Below are 24,806 nucleotides of genomic sequence, written 5' to 3'. Positions count from 1 at the left end.
CCAGGCTGATGCCATGGCACTCTAGCCTGGGCAACAGAGTGAGACTCTGTCTCAAAAAAAAAAAAAAGAAAAGAAAAAGAAAGGTCCTAGTCATGTCCCAAGACAATACACAGATAATCTTTGCATCTACTTTCAGAGGGTTCAGGCACCCCCTGTAATCTGTCCGTCAACAGAACTGCAACTTAAAAATTCCCGGATTATGTTATTGGTAATGTCCCAAGGCCTGAAATTATGAGCAGAGAGCATAACACAGGGTGTGAGTTGGGAAGAAATGACCCGGTAAGGGGCATAGACTTCCCCTCCGGCTAGAGGCTCCCAGGGCCCATGTGGACTGGTCTCTGGGTGTGCTGGGGCTGAGCACCCACAGTCTGGTCTGCGGAGTTAGCCTCAGGGTCCCAGAGCAGGTAAAAGGGATGGGGGGAAGAACTGACACGTATTCCAAAGTGGAGGCTCAGCTGCAGCTTTGCTCCCCTGCGTTCCAGCCCCCACCATGCCCAGTAACCTCTTGCCGTCTCTGCTGGTCAGCTGAGAACCAGGATGGAGGAGGTAACAGGAATGAAGGATCCGTTCAGATCAGGCAGAGATGACACAAGGCAAACTTCCCACCCTTGAGGCATCCTGCTAGCAGCAGTCCGGAAGTTCCCTCTATACCTGGGTGGCCATCTGTCATCTCCACCTCTGTGATGGGCCCCACCTCCAGTGGGTCAGACTTGGAAAGGCCTGCAGGGGCTAGACAACGTTCTGTACCTGCACTTGAGGGAGTCCAGAGGACAGCAGCGTAGTGGGGCTCTTGCTTGCCTCCCACTCCCCAGCTCAGGAACCCTGGCCTAGAGGCCCTTTTGTGAAGGGAACAACAGAGCCAGGCTTCCCCAGAAGCAAATGCATAAAAACTCCCATGTGGACCGGCTCAGACTGTCAATCTTAATAAGAGCCAGGGCTACCCTGTCCAAGGGCTAGAGCTTGCAAGGAGCCTCCATGCCTATGAGTGTAGCCGAGGTGAGGCTGGACATCGTATGAACTCGGCAGGAGTCTGGCCAGGGCACGGGCAGCCTTCTCTCTCCTGAGCCCATGATGAGGCCAGAAGGCACCTGTGCCTTCACTCGCTGGTGTGCCTGGCTCTAACCAGGCTCCGGAACAACAGGGCCACAGGAAGGTGCAAGACTTGTCTTGGAAGAAAACACTTGAGACCCTTAAACTAGAACAATTCCTTTAGTGGAAAACTGCTGGTGTGTGAATTTCCTCCTTCCCTCAGCCAGGCCAGAAAACCATCACGGGATGTGCACAGCCTCTACAGAAGGAAGTCCCACCTTATGAGCGGTTAGGATGGGGCAGCCACGGGACATGCCTAGCCAAATGCCCATGTCTAGATGGTAAACAATGGAGGGGAGGGACTAGGAAGAAGAGGGTAGGGTAAGTGAAAGGCCAGAAACCCCCAGGGGCCCTGACCCGCCTGGTGGATGGAGGAGAGGAAGCCCCTCCCCCCAGCTGAGGTCCCAGGCAGCTTGCTCTGGGTCATGCCGCCCCCTGTCGGCTGCTGCCGCTGCTGTCTCCCTCCTTCCAGTCCTAACTGCAGACACCTGGCCCGAGAGCCCTGCTGCCTGGGAGTCAGAATTCTGGCTGCCTCCACTTGGGCATCTCTTTCCCACGTGGGCATGTACAGAATATCCACATATCCACATGGGGCTGTCCCACCTCATGATCCATTCGCTCCCATTGAAATAACCTGGAACTCAACCGTGTAAATTGCAGCCCAGCTGAGACCAAGGTGAGATTCTCTTTGCTCTGGAGGCAGGTCTGCAAGGTATGGGTCAAGCCTACCTGCCCCAATGCCTCATGGCAGTGAGGGGAGGGTAATTGGCCCAGGAGCTTCCTACGTCCCACCTGCTGAGGAAGGGGCCTGGCTCAGCCAGGGTGCTCCTGACATGGCTGACCACGCACCTCTGGGTGCAGCCCAGCCTTTAGGTCTTTCTAGCAGCCAGTCTCCGGGACAGTCAGATCAGCCATGTGCCTTCGGAGGAGTGAGGTTGCAGGTCACAGACACCTGTGAAGGTGAGGTCCTTGGAGTAAGGGGCTTGTGGCCCACAGCACTTCTTTGCCCCCAATAAGGAGGACTGTCCCTTTGACACCCCAGCCAAGTAGACCTCCAGGGTCTTGAGCAGCCGCCGTGGGCTCTTCTTGGCTAACATTTCCAAGTCTGAAACAGAGAGAATTGGGGACAGAAGGCTTGAGGAGGCTTTGGATGGCACAATTGTCAGGGCCTCAATCATAGCTCTAGGGAGCACCCCCCCATCCTATGGAGAGAAAGGTGATGGAGTCACCTCATATGGAGAGACCACCAGAGAGGGAGGCTGAGGAACCAGATATAGCCACAGGGACCACACAGGCTACGCTGTCCAGGACAACTGTTGACCCGGCTTCCAACTTTGGATTCAGAAAATATGAACATCATAGGCATGAGGCCAGAAAGAGAGGAGAGGGTGGAGAGAAAGGAGAACTGGCAGGCTCCAGAGAGTGGGCTGGTGAAGACTTGGCCAAGCTGCAGTTTGAGAGAGTGTGGATGAGGGTTGGGGAAACTACAGCCAAAACCAGTCTAGCAGCCACCCTGGGGTCTCTGGACCAGGCACACTGGCATGCAGGAGACTCAGTGTCCCCAGAAGAAAGAGCGCACCTTTGAGGACAAAGCCTGAGTCTGAGATGGTCTTCTGCTGTGTCCTCCAGACGTGTGCAAGGTGGAGGAAAGTGGCAGCGTAGAAGCTGTTCACTACTGGGATGACCTGCTGCTGCCGATTACACTCCCTACAGGACAAGGGAGGTGATCTGTTCAGCCAATGACGAGGGCTGACATCTGTGTGCCCTCCTGTCTTCCCTCCCCATTCCCCCAGGGAAGCCAGCCCAAAGCCAGGATGCCCCCGCCATTCCCCAGGTGGCCTCACATCTGAGGTCAGTGTGGGGAGGTGACACGTGCTGGGGAGGCTGGTGCACAGGGACTTTGTCCTGGCCCTCCAGGGGCCAGCAGGGGAGGAGGGGCACTGGGAATGAGGCAGGGCTGGGAACGAACCAGGCTCTGCTGAGTCACTCTAATCAGCTGGCAGCTGGGAACTCACCTGGACAGACACTCCTCTCTCAGGGCCTGGATGGCGATGCGGGTGATGTTCACGGACATCAAACAGAAAGGGAATTGCTGGAATGGAGGGGGCACCCGGTCAGTGGCAACACTAGCTCTCACCTTGTGTGTTTTCTGTCATCGCAGGGTAGTGGGGCCCACAGGCAATCAGCTCCAGAGGCATCAGCCGATCTTAATTTATCTTAATTTTCCCAGTAACCTTCTTCCCATCTTACAGATGAGGAACAGAGCTCCGTGACCTTAAATAGCTTTCCTAAGGCATCGGAACCACAATGCCAACCGAGGTTATTTGAGGCACTCCTGCACTGCCCGTCCAGCCTCTTCATCGTCCTGGCCCACTGGCTCTCTGGGTCTTCACCAGACCCACCCCTGAGCTGCCGATGATAGCCCACCCCACCCCGGGGACTGGGATGAGCACAGGAGTGAGGCTCGGTTCTCTAACTAACTATAGGTTCTTGAAGTCTCCTCTCGCTTCTCTCTCTAGGCTGCTGGTTATCTGGCTGCTCATGGGCACCTTGTCTGAAAGCAGAGAAGATGCAGGAAGTCAGAGGTCAGCCTTGACTTGCCGGCACACCCATCTCTCCATAACACAGAGGCCTGAGAGCTGGCTGTGCAGGTCACACTCAGCCTGAGTGCAGCAGGGCTGCTCCACCAGGACAGGCCCCAGAATCCTCTGCAGGGTCTGAGTTAATGGTTTTAGGGGGGCAGTTTCCTCCCTGTTCCTTAATAACCATAAAACCAAGCAAGCATGATTTCTAAATGGAAAGGAGATTTCCCAGGGAATTTGCAGACATAATATATTATTTTGCCCTGTTGCATACACACAAAGACATCCACTGAGAGGAACATGTACATTCCTTAGTATAGAATAAGAGCCAAAAAAAAAAAGTTTATTTATCCTACCTGCTTCTACGAGAGGAAAAATCCTCTGCACTGTGCTGTCCAGGATGGTAGCCACTAGCTACATGTAGGTATTTAAATTTTATTTATTCATTTATTTACATATTATTTATTTATTTAAGACAAGGTCTCACTCTGTCACCCAGGCTAGAGTGCAGTGGTGCGATCACAGCTCACTGCAGCCTCAAACTCCTGGGCTCAAGTGATCCTCCTGCCTCAGCCTCTGGAGTACCTCCTGGACTACAGGCCTGTACTACCACACCTGGCTAATTTTTCTATTTTTTCTGGAGATGGAGGTCTCACTATGTTGTCCAGGCTGGTCTTAAGCTCCTGGCCTCAAGTGATCCTGCTGCCTCAGCCTCTCAAACCACTGGGGTTACAGGCATGAGCCACCATGCCAGATCTGTTTAAATTTAAATGAATTAAAAATTAAATAAAATTTAAAATTCAGCCCCTTGGTGGCACTAGCCACATTTCCAGTGCTCAGCAGTCACATGTGCTTAGTAGCCACTATATTGGACAGTGCATTTCCAATATCTAGAACATTTCCATCAGTGAGGAAAGTTATACTGGACAGTGCTGGACTGCAGGTCTTCTGGATCCACAGAGATTTTCTCAGGGTCTTTCATGGATTTCAGATGTTAACCTGGCTACCTGTTAGCTGTGTGTCCTTGAGAAGGCCACCCAACCTCTATGAGACTAAGCCTTCCCATCTCTCAAATTCAAAAAGGAAATAAACTTTGAGTGCTGTGCAGAAGAGAGTTATTAATATCATGGCAGGCCTGGGACTGCCATCCTTACAAAGTTGTGCTTACAAGGTTGGCCCATGGCTGGCATCTGAGAACCTGGATTTTGAGGAGGTTCCCACCATTCCCTAACTGATAAGGATGGCTCACTGTTCCTGAACTGCTTGTGCAAACAAGATGGTTGATGCTGAACACCTGCTTTCCTTCTGTGACTCTGGAATTTCGGGATGTGCCAGGCAGAGGGTGCCTACCTGACCAGCCCCCAGTGAAAACCCTGGGTACTGAGTCTCTAACGAGCTTACCCAGTTGGCAACATTTTACATGTGTGTTGCACAACTTGATGCTGGAGGAATGAAGTGTGCCTGTGTGATTCCACAGGGAGAGGCTTTTGGACACCAGCACCTGGTTCCCTATGCGTTGTCCCACGCACTGCTTCCCTTTGCTGATCTTGCTTCTGCTGCGCTAAATCAGAGCTGTAAGTACGACTTTACATCGAGTCCTATGAGCCCTCTCAGTGCGTCATCGCACCTGGGAGTGGGTTCGGGAACCCAGCACTAGTGCCATGCTGGGCAGAGTCAAGTCACTAATCATTACAAAAACTCTATGAGATAGGTTTTATTAACAGTTTACATTTTATCCCACTACCTATCTCACACAGTGCCTGTGAGCACTGAGATCACATATGCAAAATAGTGGGCACAGCACCTGTTCATCGTTACGATCCTTGCCTCAACACGGGTAGCTGAGGTCAGCAGCAATGCATTCACACCTTCATGGAGAAATCAGTGCTGCCTATTTAATTATCATATACACTTGCATAATATCACCCCTTCCCTTGATTTCTTCTAATCTAATGACAGATACAGGAACAAGAATATGATAGCAACATAATTAACACAGGACCTAAACCTAGTGTTCATCTACTCTTGGGAACATTCTTATAAAGTCCACTTACCAAAAAGCAGAGGAAAATTTTAGATCTAAATGTCTCCTTTCCCTCAGCAGTTCCCCTAGACCTAAAAAAGCACTGCTTAGAGCTAAAATACTACATTGAGGCTGTGTTTAGGGAACTGACTTTAAGAAAGCAGAGGAAATCAGACCTGGACATTTTTGTGCTTCCATTTAAAATCTCATTTGTTCTCATGCCTCAAGTTTGAGCTTAAACACCTTTGAATGCTGAAGCGGGAAGACACAGCATCTTTTGAGGCTGCTGCTGACCTGGCGCAACCCCTGAAGATTCCACAGTTCTCGGGAGGGGCCTGGGCATCTGTACCCCCACCCCTAGGTGCCTCTGAAGTGTGCTGCTGGCGGGAATCACTGCTATAGGGACCCAACACCCGGCCAGCTGTCAGCACACGTGGGCTCCAGGCCCAGCTTCCCCACTTACCAGCTTCGGCTCTGTGCAGAGCACTCTGCCTCTCTCACCCACACATGCCTCTCCGGGAAGAGGAGATTGACAAGGCTGGTCTCTGCCCTACCTCTCTCACAGGACGTCAGGTTGACGGAATAAAAGGATGGGAGACACTGCTTGGAGAGCTATATAAACTGTTGGCTGTGAGTAAGCATTATCATCAAGTGCTCCCTTGCCCGCCAGCAAGGAGCCCGGCGCACCCTGCCTCTCTCGGTGAGACTGCTGTAGCCCCGTCCACACCACTGCGCTGGATGGAGTCTGCGAGTCCCCCAGCATTTGTAGTTTTTGGCCAATTTCCTCTAGCAGGATATTCCACAGGCACCTAAAACTTCAGCTTTCTCCTTAGGAAAGAACAGGACAGGCTGCTGGCAGGGCAGTGTCCCCAGCTGTTATTTTGACCTCACAGGCTGCCTCCTGGAAAACTGTGTTTTCAAGGTGCATGAGGGTTGGCGGTCAAGTTTCACTTTAAAACACTGGAATTACTTATAGTTCAAAGAAGCATAAAATAAAGCTGGAAGGGACTTTAGGATTATTTAGGCCAAGTCCTCATTTCATAGAAGAGCAAACTGAGGCCCAGAGAGGTTAAGCGACTTGCCTTAAGTCACAGCTAATACTACTGCAGATTGAACTAGGATTTAGCTTCCCGACACCCACACTAGCCTTCTTATTTTATTTTATGGTAGTAAGCTGTTATTCTTCCTTGTTAAAAAAAATATTTTATTGTGGTAACAACACTTAACATGAGCTCTACCCTCTTACCTTTTCAAGTGTATAATGGGTTATTGTTGACTATACTGCCATTGCTTCTTACTGTCTCACATACATATTGTGGGGGAAATAAAAGTCCCTGATAAATTCCACAAAGGCCAGCAGGTGAAGGGGTAAAAAACAGATTAGGGCCAGGTATGGTGGCTCATGCCTGTAATCCTAGCATTTCCAGAGGCTGAGGTGGGAGGATCGCTTGACGCCAGGAGTTCAAAACTAGCCTGGGCAACATAGCAAGAATCCGTCTTTGCCTGACTTGTCCACTGATGGATCTCCAGCACTAAGAAAAATAACTAGCACCAGGGATGCTGAATAAATGCTTAAGAGAATGAACGAATCCCAGGTCCCATGAATCTGGGAGATATAGAGGGCAGGAAACAGGTCCAATTTGTTTTCTAAAAGGCAGGGACTACCACCTTTTACTACTTGGGAAAACCGTGAAATGCAACCTCAGAAAGCAGATCTGGACAGAGACCAAGGTCGCCTCAAAGAAACCACCTCTGGCCTGTCAGTAACTCCAGCAGTCACCTGACCCACAGGGGTAAAGCTTTTCCTCTTGGGCACATGAAGGCTCAGTCTCTTCCTTCAGGGTCAGGAGAAGCTACCAATACTGGGCAAGGGATTTCCTCAGGGAAAGCAGAGAATGGAAACAGCAACCTCACAGTTGTGTCTAGTGCTTTTGTACATTATCTGATTTCATTTTCCCAATGAGCTAGCTACCGATTCTATGATGTCCATTCTACAGAGGAGGAAACCAACGCTCTGAGGAGCTGAGGGACTTGCTTGAGACACACAGCTGAGGAGTGGTGGAGCTCAGACTACGACACGGGTCAGACTGACAGGCGAGCCCATTCCAGGTGTCTCGGCTGTCCCGAGAGCCCTGTGGGAGCTGTCTACCTGCGAGGCCCTCTTGGCTGCTCAAGTCCTAGCTCCACAGCCTTCCCCTCTGCCTCCCACCAAAGCCCCACCTGGATGTGGTGACGAGACAAGCGGAAAATCTCCTGCGCCATCAGCAAGGTCTGTGAGTCCATCACCAGGTAGAGTAGGTGCAGGAGGGCGAGGAAGCCCGCCCCTCTCAGGTCTGTGGCTGGATTTGCTCCTGTAACAGAAACCACGAGGAGAGGGGCTGTGACGGTGAGCAATGCTTGAGGAAGGGCCCTAGGTGGGAAGGTGCCCTGACGCTGGCCTCTTCCCAGAGCTGGAGGAGCATGAGAAGCACAAGTCCACTTCCTGCCACACTCCTGGGACTGGCTCTAACATGCAGAGCGGGGACCATAGGACCAAACAAGTGGGGACTCCAGGGCCTGGTGGGGCAGTTTTCTCATTGCTGTGACCCTCCATGGTCATTTCTCCACACAACCAGTAGAGTGATCCTTTACAAAAAGAGGCTGCACTTGTGGATCTGGGACAACACAAAGTGATGCACTTCTCCCTACTCCTCCCACTAAGCACAGCTAAAAGCCCTGGGCAGGAATATATAAAACACACATAAGACTGAGAGCTGGAGAAGATGACGGACGGCGAGGGGTCTTGAGAGCTGAGAAATGACACTGTGGTGAGTTCCTTGGGTTTCTTTTTGACTCATATACCCCAACTGGGTGCCAGAGAAGGCAGCAACCCAGACGCCAATGGGGTGGCCAGAAAGCCCCAAGAAAAGCTCCTCTCTCTAGCCACAGGGCCAGGAAAGGAACAGCCTAGCAAGACAGAAAGCTTTAGCCAACATCTACCTTACTCCAGCCAAACACCACAGACAAAAATTCAGCCCCAGTCCCACTCTTCCCCAGCAAACGCTGCTGGGGAGCCCAGACTTCCACCATTGCCTGATTGTACTGAGGTGCCCCTTAGCTCTACCGGGGAGTGTCCGAGAGGGCCAAGCAGGGAGCTGGGACTTTGTCCTTCCCACTAGTAAGGAGCACCCTCACCCCCTCTGCAATGTCAGTGGAGCCCACGTGGGAAGAAACGAGGCACCCCTGCCCCCCAGCCCGTGGTATCAGCTAAGCCAAGTGGGACACTTGGACCTCCATCTCCACCCCTCCCGCTGGCACAGCATCGGGGGAAAGCTGCTAAAGCAGAAGATGCAAATAAGACCCAGAGTCTCACAACAGACTACCCAAATGTCCAGGATCACATATCACCTGTTACACCAAGAACCAGGAAAATCTCAGTGGGAATGAGAAAGGACAATCCAGCAACACCAACACTGAGATAACACAGATGTCGGAATTATCTGACAAGGATTTTAAAGCAGCTGTGGTTGGCAGAATAATGGCCCCCACCCCCCCAAAGATGTCTGTGTCCAAATCCCCAGGACTAATGAGTATGTCACACTGCAGGCAAAGGGGATTAGGATCGCAGGTGGAATTAAGGTTGCTGAACAGCAGGAAGGAAGACGATCCTGGATTGTCTGGGTGGGCCCAGTGTACCCAGAAGGGTCCTTAAAAGTGGAAGGAGAGATGCACAGAGCCAGAGAAACAGAAGTGGGGACGGAATTAGGGTGAGACAGCTGCTGTTTCTGATGTTAAAGACAGAGAAAGAAGGTGGCTTCTAGAAGCTGCAAAAGGAAGGAAATGGATTTTCTCCTCAAGCCTCCAAAAAGGAATGCAGCACTGTGGACACCTTGATCTCACCCCAGAGTAAGACCTGTGTCACTTCTGAACTAGGAAACTATAAGATAATAAGTCAATTTGTGATGCTTTAAATCACTAAGTTTGTGGTAATTTGTTACAGCAATGACAGAAAACTACTATAGCACCTGCCATTAAATGCCTTTGAATAGCCATTATGAACAAATGCACTTTGAAAAAAATGAAAAGATAGAAAGTCTCAGTACAGAAATAGCAGCTACAAAGAAGAACCATGTGGAACCTTTAGAATTGAAAAATACAGTAACTAAAACTAAAAACTCACTGGGTGGGCTCAGAAGGAAAATGGAGACAACAGAGGAAAGATTAGTGAACTTGAAGATGGAACAATAGAAATTACTCAATCTGAACAACAGAAGGAGAGAAAACAAAAACAAAAATGGACAGAGCCTTGGAGATCTATGAGGCTGTAACAAAGATTTTAAAAATGAACAAATATCTAGCATTCGTGTCATCAGAGTGCCCCAAGAGAGGAGAAAGTGAGGGGCTAAAGAAAGTATTCAAAGTAATCACAGCTGAAAATTTACCAAATTTGGCAAAAGACAGAAATCTACAAAATCAAGAAGCTGAGCTAACCCCAATCAGGGCTTAGCTCTGACTAGAAATCCATACAGTGGGCTGGGTGCAGTGGCTCATGCCTGTGATCCCAGCACTTTGGGAGGCTCAGGCAGGAGGATCCCTTGAGCCCAAGAGTTTGAGCCTACAGTGAGCTATGATTGCACCACTGCACTCCAGCTTGGGTGACAGAGCGAGACCCCATCTTTAAAAAGAAAAAAAAGAAATCCACACAATCCATACAATGTCATATCATAATCAAACTCCTAGAAACTAAAGATAAAGAAAAGATCTTGAAAGCCGAAAGAAAAACAACTCCTTACCTGTAAGGGAGAGAGAATTCAAATGACAGCAGATTTCTCATCAGAAAGCACACAGACCAGAAGGAAGTAGCACATTTTCAAGTGCTGAAAGAAAAGAACTGTCAGTCTGGAATTCTATATCCAGAGAATTCAGGAGTGAAAAGGAAATCAAGACATTCTCAGATAAAGGAAAACTAAGAGAATTTATGGCCAGGAGACCTACTCTGAGAGAATGGCTAAGGAAGTTCTTGAAATGGAAAGAAATGATAAAAGAGGGAAAGTTGGAATATCAGGAAGGAAGAACGAACAATGGAAAGAGTAAATATATGAGTAAATACAACAGATCTTCCTTCTCCTCCGGAGTTTTTAAAATTATGTTTGATGGTTTAAACAAAAATCATAACATTGTTTGGTATGATTCTCAGTATATAGAAAGGATACATTTAATGTGGGAGTAATTAAGGAAGTATTCCCAGGAAATAAAAAAACAAAAGAGAAAAAAATTTAAAATTTTTTTAAAATTAAAAAAGAAAGGATACATTTAAGACAATTACTTTATAGATGAGGGACATACAGGGACTCAAACCCATTCTCAATAACAACAGACTAACAATTAACTAAGAGTATGTAAAATTTTCTTTAATTTGTTTTTTAAAAATTTTTTTGTGGAGATGAGATCTCACTATGTTGAGACCAGCTTGAGCAAGAGCAAGACCCCATCTCTACTAAAAATAGAAAACATTAGCCAGGTGTAGCTGTGCACCTGTAGTCCCAGCTACCCAGGAGGCTGAGACAGGAGGACTGCTTGAGCCCAGGAGTTTGAGGTTATAGTCAGTGAGCTGTGATGATGCCACTGCACTCTAGCCAGGGTAAAAGAGTGAAACTATCTCCAAAACCAAAAACTAAACAAAAAATTAGGTCATTAAATATGAAATGTCCGATTTCTAATCAAAAGTGTAGTTTATTATATCTCAAACAAGAAGCTGTACCATTAATCAAAATATGTGCCTAAACTATCTACACAGTTTTTCCATCTTAATAGTAGCTTGCTTATGCCAGCAGCGAAGAAGCCTGGAGAGTGAGTGGCTATGAAATCGCAAAACGCATTTTCTACAGCTTGTTAAGAAGTGAGTATTGTTCCTTGAAAGAAGTGGTCTATCATGCCTGTAATCCTAGCACTCTGGGAGGCTGAGGCAGGAGGATTGCTTGAGCTTAGGAGTTCAAGACCAGCCTAAGCAAGAGCGAGACACTGTCTCTACTATAAATAGAAAGAATTAGCCAAACAACTAAAAATAGAAAAAATTAGCCGGGCATGGTGGCACGTGCCTATAGTCCTAGCTACCTGGGAGGCTGAGGCAGGAGGATTGCTTGAGCCCAGGAGTTTGAGGTTGCCGTGAGCTAGGCTGATGCCACGACACTCTAGCCCAGGCAAGAAAGTGAGACTGTCTCAAAAAAAAAAAAAAAAAAAAGAAGTGGTCTAAAGCCTGGAAGAAGTGGGAGTCAGTTGGTGCAAGGTCTGGTGAATACAGTGGATGACAGAGAGTTTCCAAGGCCAGCTTCTGTAGTTTGAGCAGCATTGTTTGTACAACGTGGTCTTGCAAGAGGATTGGCCTGTCTCTATTGACCAATCTTGGCTGTTTAATTGCAAGCATCCTCATCATTTCATCCAACTGGTTGCAGCAGACATCTGCTGTAATTGATTGATCAGGTTTCATGAAGCTGTAGTGGATAATACCAGCGCCGGACAACCAACCAGACACACCATTAGCTTTTTTTGATGAATACTCAGTTTTGGACTGTGTTTTGGCACTTCATCTTTATACAACCATGGTGCCCAACACTTGTGATTGTCAAAAAGAGTCCATTTTTCATCACATATAACAACAGGTTGTAGAAGTGGTTTACCTTTATGTCATGACAGCAAAGAAAGGCAAGCTTAGAGACGATTTCCCTTCTGATGCTTGTTTAATTCATGTGGAATCCATCTATCCAGCTTCTTTACCTTGCGAATTTGTTTCAAATGGTCCAATATTGTTGGAATAGTAACGTCAAACCTTGCTGCTAATTCTCGTGTAGGGTGAGATGGGTTCGCTTCCACTACAGCTTTTAGCTCATCATTACCCACCTTGGTCTCAGGTCGCCCACATGGCTCATTTTCAAGATTAAATCACCAGAATGGAACTTCTCAAACCACTGATGTACTATGTGTTCATTAGCCACATCCTTCCCAAACACTTCGTTCATATTTTGAGCTATATCTGTGCTGCATTGGTTCCACAGTGAAACTCATATTCGAAAATAACATGAATTTTTGACTTATCCATGGTTTCACAAAAATTGCTCTAAAAAAAATTTGAAAGATAATCACAAGCCAAAATGAGCATTTGAAAAAATGAGGATGTACCTTCACAATAAGAAAACAAAACAAAACAAGAAGTGTCAAAGTGAAATGTCAGAGATATTAACTATAAAAGTTAGCACTTACAGAAATTGGACATTGCATACTTAATAACCTAATATTTTCCTATTCTGTACAAATGTATTTGATATGATTTTGAAAAGAAGTACAGTCCAAAAACAGGAGAAACCTATTTGTTTCATTCAAAATAAAATAATGTATAATGAAACTTTCATCAATATTTTTAAAAAAGAGGAAAAAAACCCAAAGAAACCAGATCACTAAATCATATCACTCCAGTGCTTTCCATCTCACTTAGGGTAAATGTCTTAAAACAGCCTGCAGGGCCACAAACTGATCTTTTCTCCTGTCACTCTCATGTCTACCTCAGCCACAGTCTTTGCCATTTTTCAAACACAGCAAGCATGTTTCATGCCAGCGTCTGTGCGTGTGCTGCACCCTGCTCCTGAAGAGCTTTCCCCCAGATATCCCACCTCACAGCCTGGCATGGCTGGAAGATGACGACCTGGCCTCTCACTTGAGTCCTGGAATCAGGGGCAAGAAAGAGACGATGAATCACTCTTCCCTCTTACCCTGAAAGCCCAGGTCCTCCCAGTGGTCTCCGTGGAGGGCGCAGTCAAACTTGGAGCCGGTCAGCTTCTTGTAGATGGTCTGGAGGACTCGGCCATGCACTGGGTCTTGGCTATCCAGGCCACCTGCCCAAAACACATCCATACTTTCTGCCAGATTGCCCCTCAGGGAGGACTGGGTGCTTCTCGAAGAATGTTAGATCTGGACTGTGCTCAAGACACCCTGTTCTCAGCTCCCACTCTCGCCTCCCACCTGCCCCCTACAACATGGAATATGTGAGACCCCTGGCTTAGTCTCAGCAACAGGGTGGGCAAAGAGTGCTCTCTGCCTGACCACATATGCAGCACGTGCCCTGGGGCAGCCCCCGGGCACTCACACTGGGCAATGGTCAGCACGAAGTCCCTTTCTTCCTGAAGGCCCTGGTGGAGCTTTGGAGGCCCAAAGAGGTAGTGCCGGAGGGCGGCGAGCCCAGTCCTTCGAACGGTTGGCTGGATTCTTTTCTGGGGAGGAAGGTGCAGGCAATGGGCAGACGGCTGGGTTCACTGGCCTTAATGAACTTACCATCAGGCTCAGACCAGGGGCAGTTTGTGCAGACAGAGGTGGTTCCTCCAGCCAACCGGCTGGTCTTTGGGCAAGAAAATGGGGCAGTAGCTGTGAAGCACCTGTGGAGTCTCTGGAGACAGGCTCTTCCAGCTCCCTGGTTCTTTGCAAGGCTGAAGAGAGGTCCTGCAAATGTCTCTTTGGCATAGGCATTACCAGCCAGTCTCCTGCATTTAGACTTTTGGGCTGTTCCAGAACTAGCTATTCCACTGACTCCCACGGAGGCTACAGGTGCCCAGCTAGGGGAACTCCCCGCCACAGTCAGATAAATGCCAGGCCAGCTTCCCAGAGGGCTGTTCTACCCCACTGTATATGTCTCTGTCTGTCTCTGCCTCTCTGTGTGTAAAGGACATAAATGACAACATCTGGCAGCCCTCTCAGCTTCCAGGATTATAGAGCCAGTGGGAACTCACTGGAGTTAGCTGCCTCTGCGGGGTAGCTGGAGTCTTCTGGCCACAACCAGCTCTTCCTAAACTAGGTCATGGTGGCTTCTCATGCCTCAGGGCCACTGCTGCAGGCCTTAGAATATTCTCATTTTGGTAGCTTCAGGCTCACCAGGTCCTATATACCAACCCGATTCCTTTTCAGTGTCTCTCTTGAGCCAGGTTTTAGGTTGAAGACCTGAAATCATATTCCTCTCAACTCCCTACTGGTTACTCAAGATGTCCCAGAAAGCCCCCAGCTTTTATTGCCCCCTCATAGTCCTTCTTTTTCCAACCTCTCATCTTTCTTAAATTCCCAAATACCTTCTGGCTCCTTGAGGGAAGGGAAGATTTTCTTCCATTTTCCACCAGTTACTCAGCTCCCTGGACAGGTTGCCTTGTCTCCCCACAGAATTACCTAGTACTTGATGCCAGACCTCCCAGCCCTAAGAAGGAGGAACAGAAGACCAGCTACAGAAGCCCCTGAATGACAGGGCCACAAGAGCTTTATGGGCAAGTCCCACAGAGGCTACCAGGGCCCTGCATGAAGCATGGGTCCTAGGCCACCCATGAGCCTGGCCCCAAGACCTTAGGTAAGATAAGGCCCTCAACTGGAAGCTTCCATCTTGCTTGCCCAGTGCCCTATCCTGGTAGAATGGAAACCTGGCTCCTAGGAAAAAGGTGCTTTGCTTGAGACCCCAAATCTCCCTACTGCCATACCTTGAAGGAGGAGAGGTCCACAGTCTGGAAGTGCTGCAGGGCCTCACTGAAGGAGATTAGCTGCCCAGGCTGTGTAGAGCAGGCCCGCCTCCCTGTGGCAAAAGGGAAGACACTCCAGGATTTGTAATGGTAGTCATTCTGTCAGCAAACATTTACTGAGGGCCTCCTGATTGTCACCTCCAAGCCAAGCACTGGTTTCCAGGTGAACATCAGAAACCTACAGCTACAACCATTCCTTTTTCAGGGGGCTGGCACTGTCTGCTGGGCTGGCTGTCGTTTTGGACTAGGCTCTTTGCTCCTGATAGGCCGACCTCTGCAGTGAGTATGGGACACATCTGCCCTGCAAGGGGCTCCCTAAATTCTACCCATCTGTGAGGGGGCGGGTCACTGCCTAGAGTAGGTACCCACCTAGGAGCATGCCACAAGTTTGTTGAGGGGCCCTTCCTAATTTCCACTTTGCCCCTTTTCACACCCTGTATAGGATCCCCACCCATGTCAGAGTGAGCTGTTACAGCCTATAGAAAATTAACTTAATCAGTTAGCAAAAGGGGTGAGGGCTGATATCATTCACCGTAACATCTCTCCAGGAGCTCAAATGGGGCTCAGTGGAGACACAGGTCCTAGTTCTACCCTCCTGTAGCTCCATCTAAAACTCTCAGAAAGAAACATGAGACAATTTTTACCCAGTGTCAGGGCCTTCCAGCAGATGGCTTCACCCCTATGCCCAGGGACTTCCTAGTACAGTGAACAACATGAGCAGCCTTGTGCAAGTGCCCTGGCTGCCTGTCTGCCTTCTCCTGCTTGACCTCATCACCCCACAGAAGCTGACCCTGACCAGGGTCCTCCCTGGCTCCTCTCAGGGATGGCAGACCTTTCCCCCACATTCATTCCCGATTCCTCCAGGGGTGGTGTGTCATCATCTTTGGGTTTGGAAAAGAGATTTTATTCTACATTGCATCACTAAAATGAGAGCTCTCAGGAATTCTGTCTCCTGATCCAGCGTCACAGAAACACCAGCCATACGTGTGGATGGTGCCTTTGCTGGCAGCAGGGCTGTGTGGAGACAGTGCCATTCCTGCAGTTACCTGTCTCTGGCTGGATGGTTTCCACAGCTTCCCATTCTTCTTGGGCTCTGAGCACCTCTGTACTCACAACTGCAATAATAAGAAACGGAGACCCTCTGAGATCCAGCTGTGTCTCAACCCCAGCCTTTTCTGCCCGCCTGGGGTCTTGTTGCCCTCTGATCTCCTCTTCACACAAGTGCCAGAATGAGCTTTTGAAAAGCAGATCTGATGTCACCTGCCTGCTCAAAACCCTCCAGGGATTCTCCATAGCCCTCAAGATAAACCCATACTCTACAGCACAGCATCAAAGCACCTTCACAACCTACAGATGGTCCCTGACTTACAATGGATTCAATTTATGATTTTTTGATTCTGTGATGAGTTTATCGGGACCTGGCCCCACTGTGGGTTGAGGAGCATCTGGATTTAGGATGGTTCCACCTATAATTGTTTGAATTTAGGATGGGTTTATCGGGGTATTAAATGCATTTTCAACCTAAGATTTTTTTGACTAATGGGTTTATCGGTATGTGGGTCCATCATAAGATAAAGAGCATCTGTAGATCTAATTTTTTTTTGAGAGAGTCTCGTTCTGTTGCCCTAGGTAGAGTGCAGTGGCATCATCACAGTGGCCTCCCAAGTAGCTGGGACTACAGGTGTGCATGCCCAGATAATTTTTATTTTTTTGTAGTTTTGGTAGAGACGGGGTCTCACTCTTGCTCAGGCTGGTCTTGAACTCCTGACCTCAAGTGATCCTCCAGCTTCGGCCTCCCAGAGTGCCAGGAATATAGGCGTGAGCCACCAAGCCTGGCCTTCTACATCCTTCTAACCTCTCTGACTTTGCCCCAGGGCCATCCAGAACTACCTGAAATTCCTCAACACGCTCTGCCCACTCCCACCCCTCAGTGCCTTTGCACAGACTGTGTTCCCTCTACTGAAGACTCAGGACCCCAGCTACTGTCACCTTCAGTGCCACCCCCTGCTGGCGTAGCTCCTCCTCACCCCTCAGTTAGCTCTGACCTCACCCTCATCTGGGTGCCTTCTTTGGCCTCATCAGTCTGGATTAGGAGCCACTTTTCTGTGAGACCCCAATACCCAGTGTTTATCGTAGTGTGGTAACTCTCTCTCCCACTGCACTATGAGCTACACAAGGACAGGCTTCTCCAGGGCCAACAAAGAGCCTGACACAGGATAGCTGCTCAACGAAAGTGTGATGAATGAATGAATGCACAATAAAAGGGGGGAAAGTGGGAGAATAAACTAGCAGCAAGATAAGTTCTCTACAGCCACCACACAGCCCTTTTCTCCAAACCGCAGTTGTCACTCTCTGGTCCAAACTACTACTGGCTTTTTCTGTCACTGGCTTTTCCAATTTGCTATACAGACATCAACAAATAAGGTGAAGGATGGAGAGACTTCAGTTCAATACCAAAAACTGTGATCTCTCCAGCATCAGTGGTACAAGTAGGTTAGGACAGCTCCTCTCTGCTTCACGATCTTGGCTGAGGACATCACATGACAATAAACCACTTGGAGAATATACCTGCAGATTAAATAAATGCCACCAAACACTACCGGAGAATGAGGAAGATAAAGTGGCTGGGAAGCAAGAGAGGATAGTTGCTGAAAGCTCACTCAAGAGCCAAACTGCACATGAATATTTCATTTTTCCACTTAGTAGCTATATTTCTTTGGGGGAGTTACTTAATCACCTGTAACTCCTCATGGGACTGTTGTGAGGATGAGTTAATTCTTCAACCTTTCAGGAGAGTATGTGGCCCAAAGGTAAACTATTATTCTAGACACAGCTGTGGGCTTACGTTCAGCAGGGCAATGGACATGGTAGCAGGTGAGACGGGTCCAGGGTTCTAAATGTCTAGAACTCTAGGAAATTCCACCTTGCCAGCTCCAGTCTGGGGAAGCAGACACTGAGCCTCTGGGCTTCCAAACTAGATAACTTCGATGGAATACTTGACATTGGGCTGGGTGTAGTGACTCACGCTTGTAATCCCAGCATTTTGGAAGGCCGAGGCCAGAGGATCGCTTGAGGCCAGGAGTTCAAGAGCAGTGCGGGCAACATAGCGAGACCCTGTCTCAGTAAAAACATGAGCCAGGCTTGGTGGTGTGTGCCTGTAGTCCTAACTACCCAGGAGGGTGAGGTGGGAGGATTCCTTCACTCCAGGAGTTGGAGGAAAAAAACCAGAATATTTGACCTTTGACAATCAAGAAAACAAAACTCGCTTTCAACATGGGAGCTTAAAAGATGAAATAAAAAGAAGAGACAAAGTGAAGCTGAACAGGCTCTCCCCACCCTTCACCCCTTCACCCAAATGCCGCTTTATTGACTCTTCACCTTTCACACACTCACCTATGAGCAATGTCATCAACCTCCACCCCCGCCCTGCCATACCCTCAGACTGTGAGCAGAATGATCAAAGTCTGTGAGCCAGGAGCACAAACCACAGCGGCAAGGGGGTGGGAATTTCTGTCATAACAGGCTCACGAACAGAAAGCAGAAGGTCTCAACCAGCATTATCCAGTTGGTGCCTAAAAACTGGAGACAAGTGCCCAAACCTTAGAAGGGCTTCCTCTCCTTTCCTCTTGGAACCAGCCAAAAGCCTTCTACCTCTGAAGATGACCCTGACATAAAAACCATTTTCCAGGAAAAGTAATAATAATAAAAAAAACAAATTATTTTCCCCTCACCGACTGGAGAACACTGGGGCAAAGGACAAATCTTCAGGAGAATGAACGTAGCTCACATTGTTATGGTTCTTTTTTCTTTTTTTTTTCCTTTTTAAAATTGTCTCCTTTATTTTGGCTCTCTTCCACTTACTCACTCAGGAAACAGCCCTGCTGATTTAGTCAGCCTATTCATTTAAATTAGCTGAGAGCAACCCCAAAAGAATTATGCTTGTTTAATATGACTAAAAATATCTGGCACAAAAATGCCCATTGTATTCAAATATGAAATATTTTGGCATTTATGGAAAAAATTATTAATGTATTAATGTTGTGTTTGTCATCATAAAGATAAAATACCATTAAAAGAAACTTTGTAGAAGTCCAAATAATGTTTCCACATTAGAATATTCTTAAAAGCTCCATATAGCTGAAGATTACAATTTTAGGTGTAGGATTTAAACATAACGATACATACCAATGAGCACTCATTATGATTTATATTTTGTGTGTTCAGCACTATCTACATTATCTTGCTTAATCCTTACAAAATTCCCATCACACAGGTTCTGATATAATCCGTTTTATAGATGAGGAAAGTGAGGGGTAGAAAGGTTAAGTAGCTTGCTCAAGGTCATGTAGTTGGTGGGTAAGAGAGCCAGGATTTAAACTAGAGATATCTGATTCCAGAACTGGTGCTTCTGAACTGGTGAGTGGACCTTTCTCCCTATTCGACTGGCAAGTGGAATGAGCTGAAAATATACTACAGGGATGTGCCACATAGAGAAGATACATTTTCAAAGCCTCTTCACATATACTGTCTCATTTTTCATAACATCCCTTTGAGGTTAAGGGAGACAATCAATATTAAATTAATATTAAATTTGCACTGTAGACACAGAGATTATATGACTTGCCCAGAGGCACACAGTAAATCACTAGCAGACAGAGATCAGAACTCAGGTGTTTTGACTCCTAATCCAGCATTGATTTTAACTTTCCTCGAGAAGTGATGAATCTACAAAATTCTAAAGGACAAGGAGTGAGAGAAATTCAAATGATGAAAAGTAGATCCATGGGAAGGTCTGACTTGGGTCCCTCCCAGACTCCAAGGCCCTGAAGGGGACCTTCCCACCTGGCTCCCATCCATTAGCTCCTGTGGTCAGGGCCGGGAGAATTCTGTGGTTCTTCAACTCCGAGATCTGTAGGGGAAGCTGACCATTAGTGTGTGACAGAATCCACATCCCCCCAACACACAGAAACACTTCCCACCCACTGTACTGAAGGACCTAGTTTGCCCTGATGGGCTGATTAGAGTCAATCTGAAAGTGAGGTACCTGGAAAACTTCAAGTATGATGTAGGAGTTGGGTGATGTGGGGGACAAGTGTATGCCCTCCTTAGGAATAGCAAATAAACAGAAATTCACACCACAACTCATTTGAGACTATGATGTGACTTTGGTATTCCCATTGTATTTTATACTCTGCTGCATTATAGCAATTATCTTATCAGATACAGGTTGTTTTGCATGTTTGTGCCCCACACTTCCTCCTCCCAAGTGTGAGTTCCTGAAGGCTAGGGTCTATGCCATCCTTGTGTCCCCAGTGCCTAGCACAGTGCCTGGCACCACACAGTAGCAAACAACAAAAGCGGGAGGCACTGAGGTGTGGGTGATACATACAGGAATTCCTCTGAAAGCAGAAAGAGCGCTGTTGTCCTTGTCATAGGATGCAGAGTGCCCAGCAGACACTCTTTCGCCCTGTAAAACAGACCAGGGTCAATCTCTCAGGCATATATTAATATCCCTGAGATGATAGTTTAAATGTTGCAGCTTTTCACACAACCACAAAAAATGGATAAATTCTAGAGAAGGTAACTAATATCAGAAATAGTGTATAAGAAAATTTCTGTTTAATCTGGTCTTTAAAAAAACTGCAAAAAGCTTAACGTTATCTCAAAAATCTTACACAGATTTCGTGGCTCTGTTAAAAGTCTCAGGGCTCTCTGAGTGAAGTTCAGTGAGGCAGTTTCCTATGGGCTCCTTGTTTAGCCAAACCTTTCCCCTACTAGAGTTGAAAAAAAAAAAACCCAACTTGACCAATTGTTTGGAACTCATATCACAGATACAGGGCTAATTTTCCAAATATGTTGTTAAAAATCCTACAAATCATTAAGAAAAATAAAACCCGGCTGAGTGTGGTAGCTCACGCTTGTAATAATCCTAGCACTCTGGAAAGCTGAGGTGGGAGGATCGCTTGAGGTCAGGAGTTTGAGACCAGCCTGACCAAGAGCAAGACCCTGTCTCTACTAAAAATGGGAAAAATTAGCCAGGCATGGTGGCATGCACATGTAGTCCCAGCTACTTTGGGAGGCTGTGGGAGGCTGAGGCAGGAGGATTGCTTGAGCCCAGGCATTTGAGGCTGCAGTGAGCTATGATGATACCACTGTACTCTAGCTGGGATGACAGAGCAAGACTGTTTCAAAAGAAAGAAAAACAAGAACAAAACCCAAACCAGTGGAAACATGGGCAAAGGATATGTACAGTGTACATAAAAGGAAACACAAATTGGTCTTAAACATATGAATAAATGCTTGACCTCACTCAGGAGAGAAATTCCAAATAAAACTATTCTGAGATAATGTTTCATTTGTCAGATTATCAAAAGTCAAAAAGTCTGGTAACACCCTTTGTTGGCCACAATGCGAAGTGCTATACAACACACTGGAGAGTAAACCATTACTATCTCTACAGCTTGATAATACCTGACAAAATCATGCATGTTTTATATATTTGGGACTTGCTGTTGTATTCTAGTAATGTATCTAACAAACATACCCACCCATGTGCAAAATGACATGTTTACATTTACAGTGTCATACATTGTAGCACTGTTTATACTAGCAAAAGGCTGGGAAAACCATAAATGTCTGCTAATGGGTTGATTAAACAAATTAAAGATATTCACTCACTGAGATACCATATAGCCATAAAGAAGAATAAGCAAGTGCTTCATGGGCAATATGGAACAATATTCATGATATATTAAGTGAAAAAGCAAAGGACAGAGTATATGCACTAATTTACCATTGTGTTTTTAAAAAATACATAAATAAATCCAAAACAAAATCCCATAACCCACTTAGAAAACAAGCTATCAAGAAAGGCAATTAACCCTGAGGTGAACAGAAGCTCCTTCTTATAGAACAAAGAGAACTGGTGGTAGCACATGCCGGTAGCCCTAGCTATTCAGGAGCTGAGCCAGAAGGATTGCTAGAGCCCAAGAGTTAGAGGTGGCAGTAAGCTGTGATTGTGCCATTGCACTCCACTCTGGGTGACAGAGTAAGACCCTCTTAAAAACAAACAAACAAACAAACAAAAAGCCCAGAGAGAACTAGAGACTATAATCATGGTTTTCCCTAAATATTTATAAAGCTCTACATTCTCTTAATATATTCTTGTCTTACCGTAATTAATGATCTATCCCAAACCAACAGCTTTCCCAAAGCAGCATACATGCTTACCTGTCCAACTCTTAATTCTTTCTCATTATGGAAAGAGCAAGATTTTTCGTTCATGACTCAAAATCATTTGTTCATGTGAGCTTTGTCCTTAGTCCCAGAAAGGGATTTAATAAAGTCTGAGATCAGAAGCTACCAGGAGAGCCAGAGATCCAATTGCTCTACCTTTGCCTTCCTTCTTGGCAGTCATTCAAACTAAGAGTAAGAAAACAGTCCCTTTGTGCCATTGCAAGGGTGCAGGAGGTTTCTGTGAGTACTGAAAGAAGTCCCTGGGGTTTCTGCAGCCTCACGTCTGCAAAACAAAAAAAGGGAGGGAGGAGAGAGAGAGAAAACTGGTTTCATCATTCAGTTACGCCTCTGTTGACAAAAATTACTTTAAAAATCTTTAAGCAGCTGTGAATTTTTTTTGAATAAACAAGCTGCCTTAGCCAAATGCTTACCTCTTACTACTACCGCCAGTGGAAAGAAAGAAGGGGACCATGCAGGGGTGTGGGGGGCTGGATTCTCAGTTTCCAAAAGGCAGCAGCACCACTCTAAGTGATGCAGTCTGTTTCTGACGATGAAGTTACTGGGACCTGGGCCAGCTTATCAAAGGGATGAGGCTAATAAGTGGCACCTTGGTGGGTGGTCTTAGCTGAAATACTCAGGCTTTGTTTAGGTCTCAGACACAGGTGGGGTCTGGGGGCCTATAATATCAGACCTAGTTCCTATAATGGTAGAAACTCAAAATGCAACACAATGTCCTAACCTTCTTCAGTTAACACTAGTATTGTACATGTGGCAGCTGCCTAGCCAGTATGGCCAACTCTAAGTCTTTCATTTTACCTTGCTTGCCTCAGCAAAAGGGCTGAGAAAGGCCTCTATCTTAACATGAGGGAACTGGACAACATGGATGTCTGTTACATCAAAACTTCAGATCTTAAGTGGGCAGATGGCCCCCACACAACTGACAATCATTCTGCACAGACTTGGATGACTAAGGAAGGAGGGTGGCCTCTCTATGGTATCAGCCCTTCACTGTGGGAATAAGATCCGGATTCCCTAAGAAGTGGCTGCCGGTAACAAACTGGGATCTTTGTCGGGATGCTTTGATTGTTAACACCAAGGGAGGAATATCTGCTGGCTCAGGGACTGGACATGTGGCTCACTGTAATCTGGGGGTGGGGAGGGGCAGTTCCCCTTCAGTCTTAGCACCTCAGGAACTAGGCTTCCCTCGCTGTGGCCTTTGGGGCCTCATCATCTGTCCCCTTTCCTTTTCCTCCCCCTTGGCCTCCATGACAGCACATGACAACACACTCACACATCAGCCAACCTTGGCAAGGCGACAGGCAGGTATGGTAATAGCAATTTCAGGAAGGCTCTTGTTACTGTGTATGAAATGAACCAGGTAGTGCAGAAGCATCACCAGCCTTACAGCACCTGGCTGGAGCACTGCTGGGGCCTCCAATAGGGATGGTTACAATCTGTATCACAGAAAGAAAAGAGCAAAAACTCTGTCGAATAAGGAAGTACTCAAAGTTATGAAGTCACTCCTACCAATATTAGGCAAGTTTCTGATAGCTGGAGCTGAAGAAATGGCCTTCCTATAGAAATGGACCCTTCTCAAATCAAATATTCATTGTGTATCTGCTGTAGGCAAGCAGCTAGACTAAGGGGGTATGAGTTTTCAACTGCTTGCTGGAGCTTAAACTCTCTGCATAGGCATTTAATTTAGAGACTGGGTCCATCCTTCGATACAAATATGCACATAGGCCTGACAGTCCTCGGCTGATCCTTTCATTGAGTTTGTCCCTGGGCAGCTCCGCGTCCCCCACGGCCTCCACGAAGCGGGCGCAACCGGGGATCCAGCCAGGCCCGCCGCCAATGCTGCCGTCTCAGGCGGATGTCAAAGCCAAAACTATGGGTCACTCTGAGGGGCACAGAGCCGAGCGCTCGCCAGCTGTGATGCGCAGATCTTAACAGGATCTCAATTTACCAACACACACAGCCAGGGAGGGCCCTGTGGGGACTCCGGACAGAAACTTTCTCACAGCTTGGAGGGGTAGGAGGAGGAAAGCGATCTGCCTCAGAGCACTCAGGAGTCCAGGGCAGAGCCAGGACCAGAACCCAGGTCTCCCGTCTCCCAGCCGGGCTTCTCCCTCAGTGCCGTCTCGCTCCGCAGTGATCACTTCCACCACCACCCCTGTACCAGCCTCCCCGACACCCATTCTCCCTCCTCAGGCCCCCGACTCATCGGACGCGTTCCCGGCATTACCCGACCTTTCCCGACTGGGGTCCGCAGCCCCGGCTGGGCCGCATTCGCGCATGCGCACGCGCATAGCGGCGCCGGTGCGGCCTCTTCTAGCCCCAAGAACTACACTTCCC

General features: G+C 47.5%; 1 protein-coding gene across 5 annotated transcripts; it reads right to left on the bottom strand.

Annotated features, from left to right (window-relative positions):
• Nucleotides 1-1,190: 1,190 nt before the first annotated feature.
• Nucleotides 1,191-24,803, bottom strand: ELMOD3 (ELMO domain containing 3). 5 transcript variants are annotated; one of them, XM_045549970.1, is made up of 14 exons: nt 24,702-24,803; nt 23,755-23,905; nt 22,446-22,734; nt 20,605-20,682; nt 20,058-20,124; nt 16,262-16,330; nt 15,177-15,268; nt 13,811-13,934; nt 13,437-13,559; nt 7,915-8,045; nt 3,105-3,181; nt 2,669-2,796; nt 2,142-2,194; nt 1,191-2,041 (listed from the first exon to the last, which is right to left on the bottom strand). In XM_045549970.1, exons 3-14 carry the CDS (start codon nt 22,497-22,499, stop codon nt 1,997-1,999), a joined length of 1,041 nt encoding a protein of 346 aa, XP_045405926.1. In that variant the 5' UTR covers nt 22,500-22,734; nt 23,755-23,905; nt 24,702-24,803; the 3' UTR covers nt 1,191-1,996. The 5 variants fall into 5 exon arrangements, with proteins under 5 accessions (XP_045405926.1, XP_045405925.1, XP_045405923.1 ...); XM_045549969.1 differs by having other exon boundaries at nt 1,191-2,194; nt 23,743-23,905; XM_045549967.1 differs by having other exon boundaries at nt 1,191-2,194.
• Nucleotides 24,804-24,806: the final 3 nt, after the last annotated feature.

The sequence above is a fragment of the Lemur catta genome, chromosome 4 (genome assembly GCF_020740605.2).
Source record: "Lemur catta isolate mLemCat1 chromosome 4, mLemCat1.pri, whole genome shotgun sequence".
Lineage (NCBI taxonomy): Eukaryota > Metazoa > Chordata > Mammalia > Primates > Lemuridae > Lemur > Lemur catta.
This window is presented reverse-complemented; position numbering and strand designations above follow the sequence as displayed.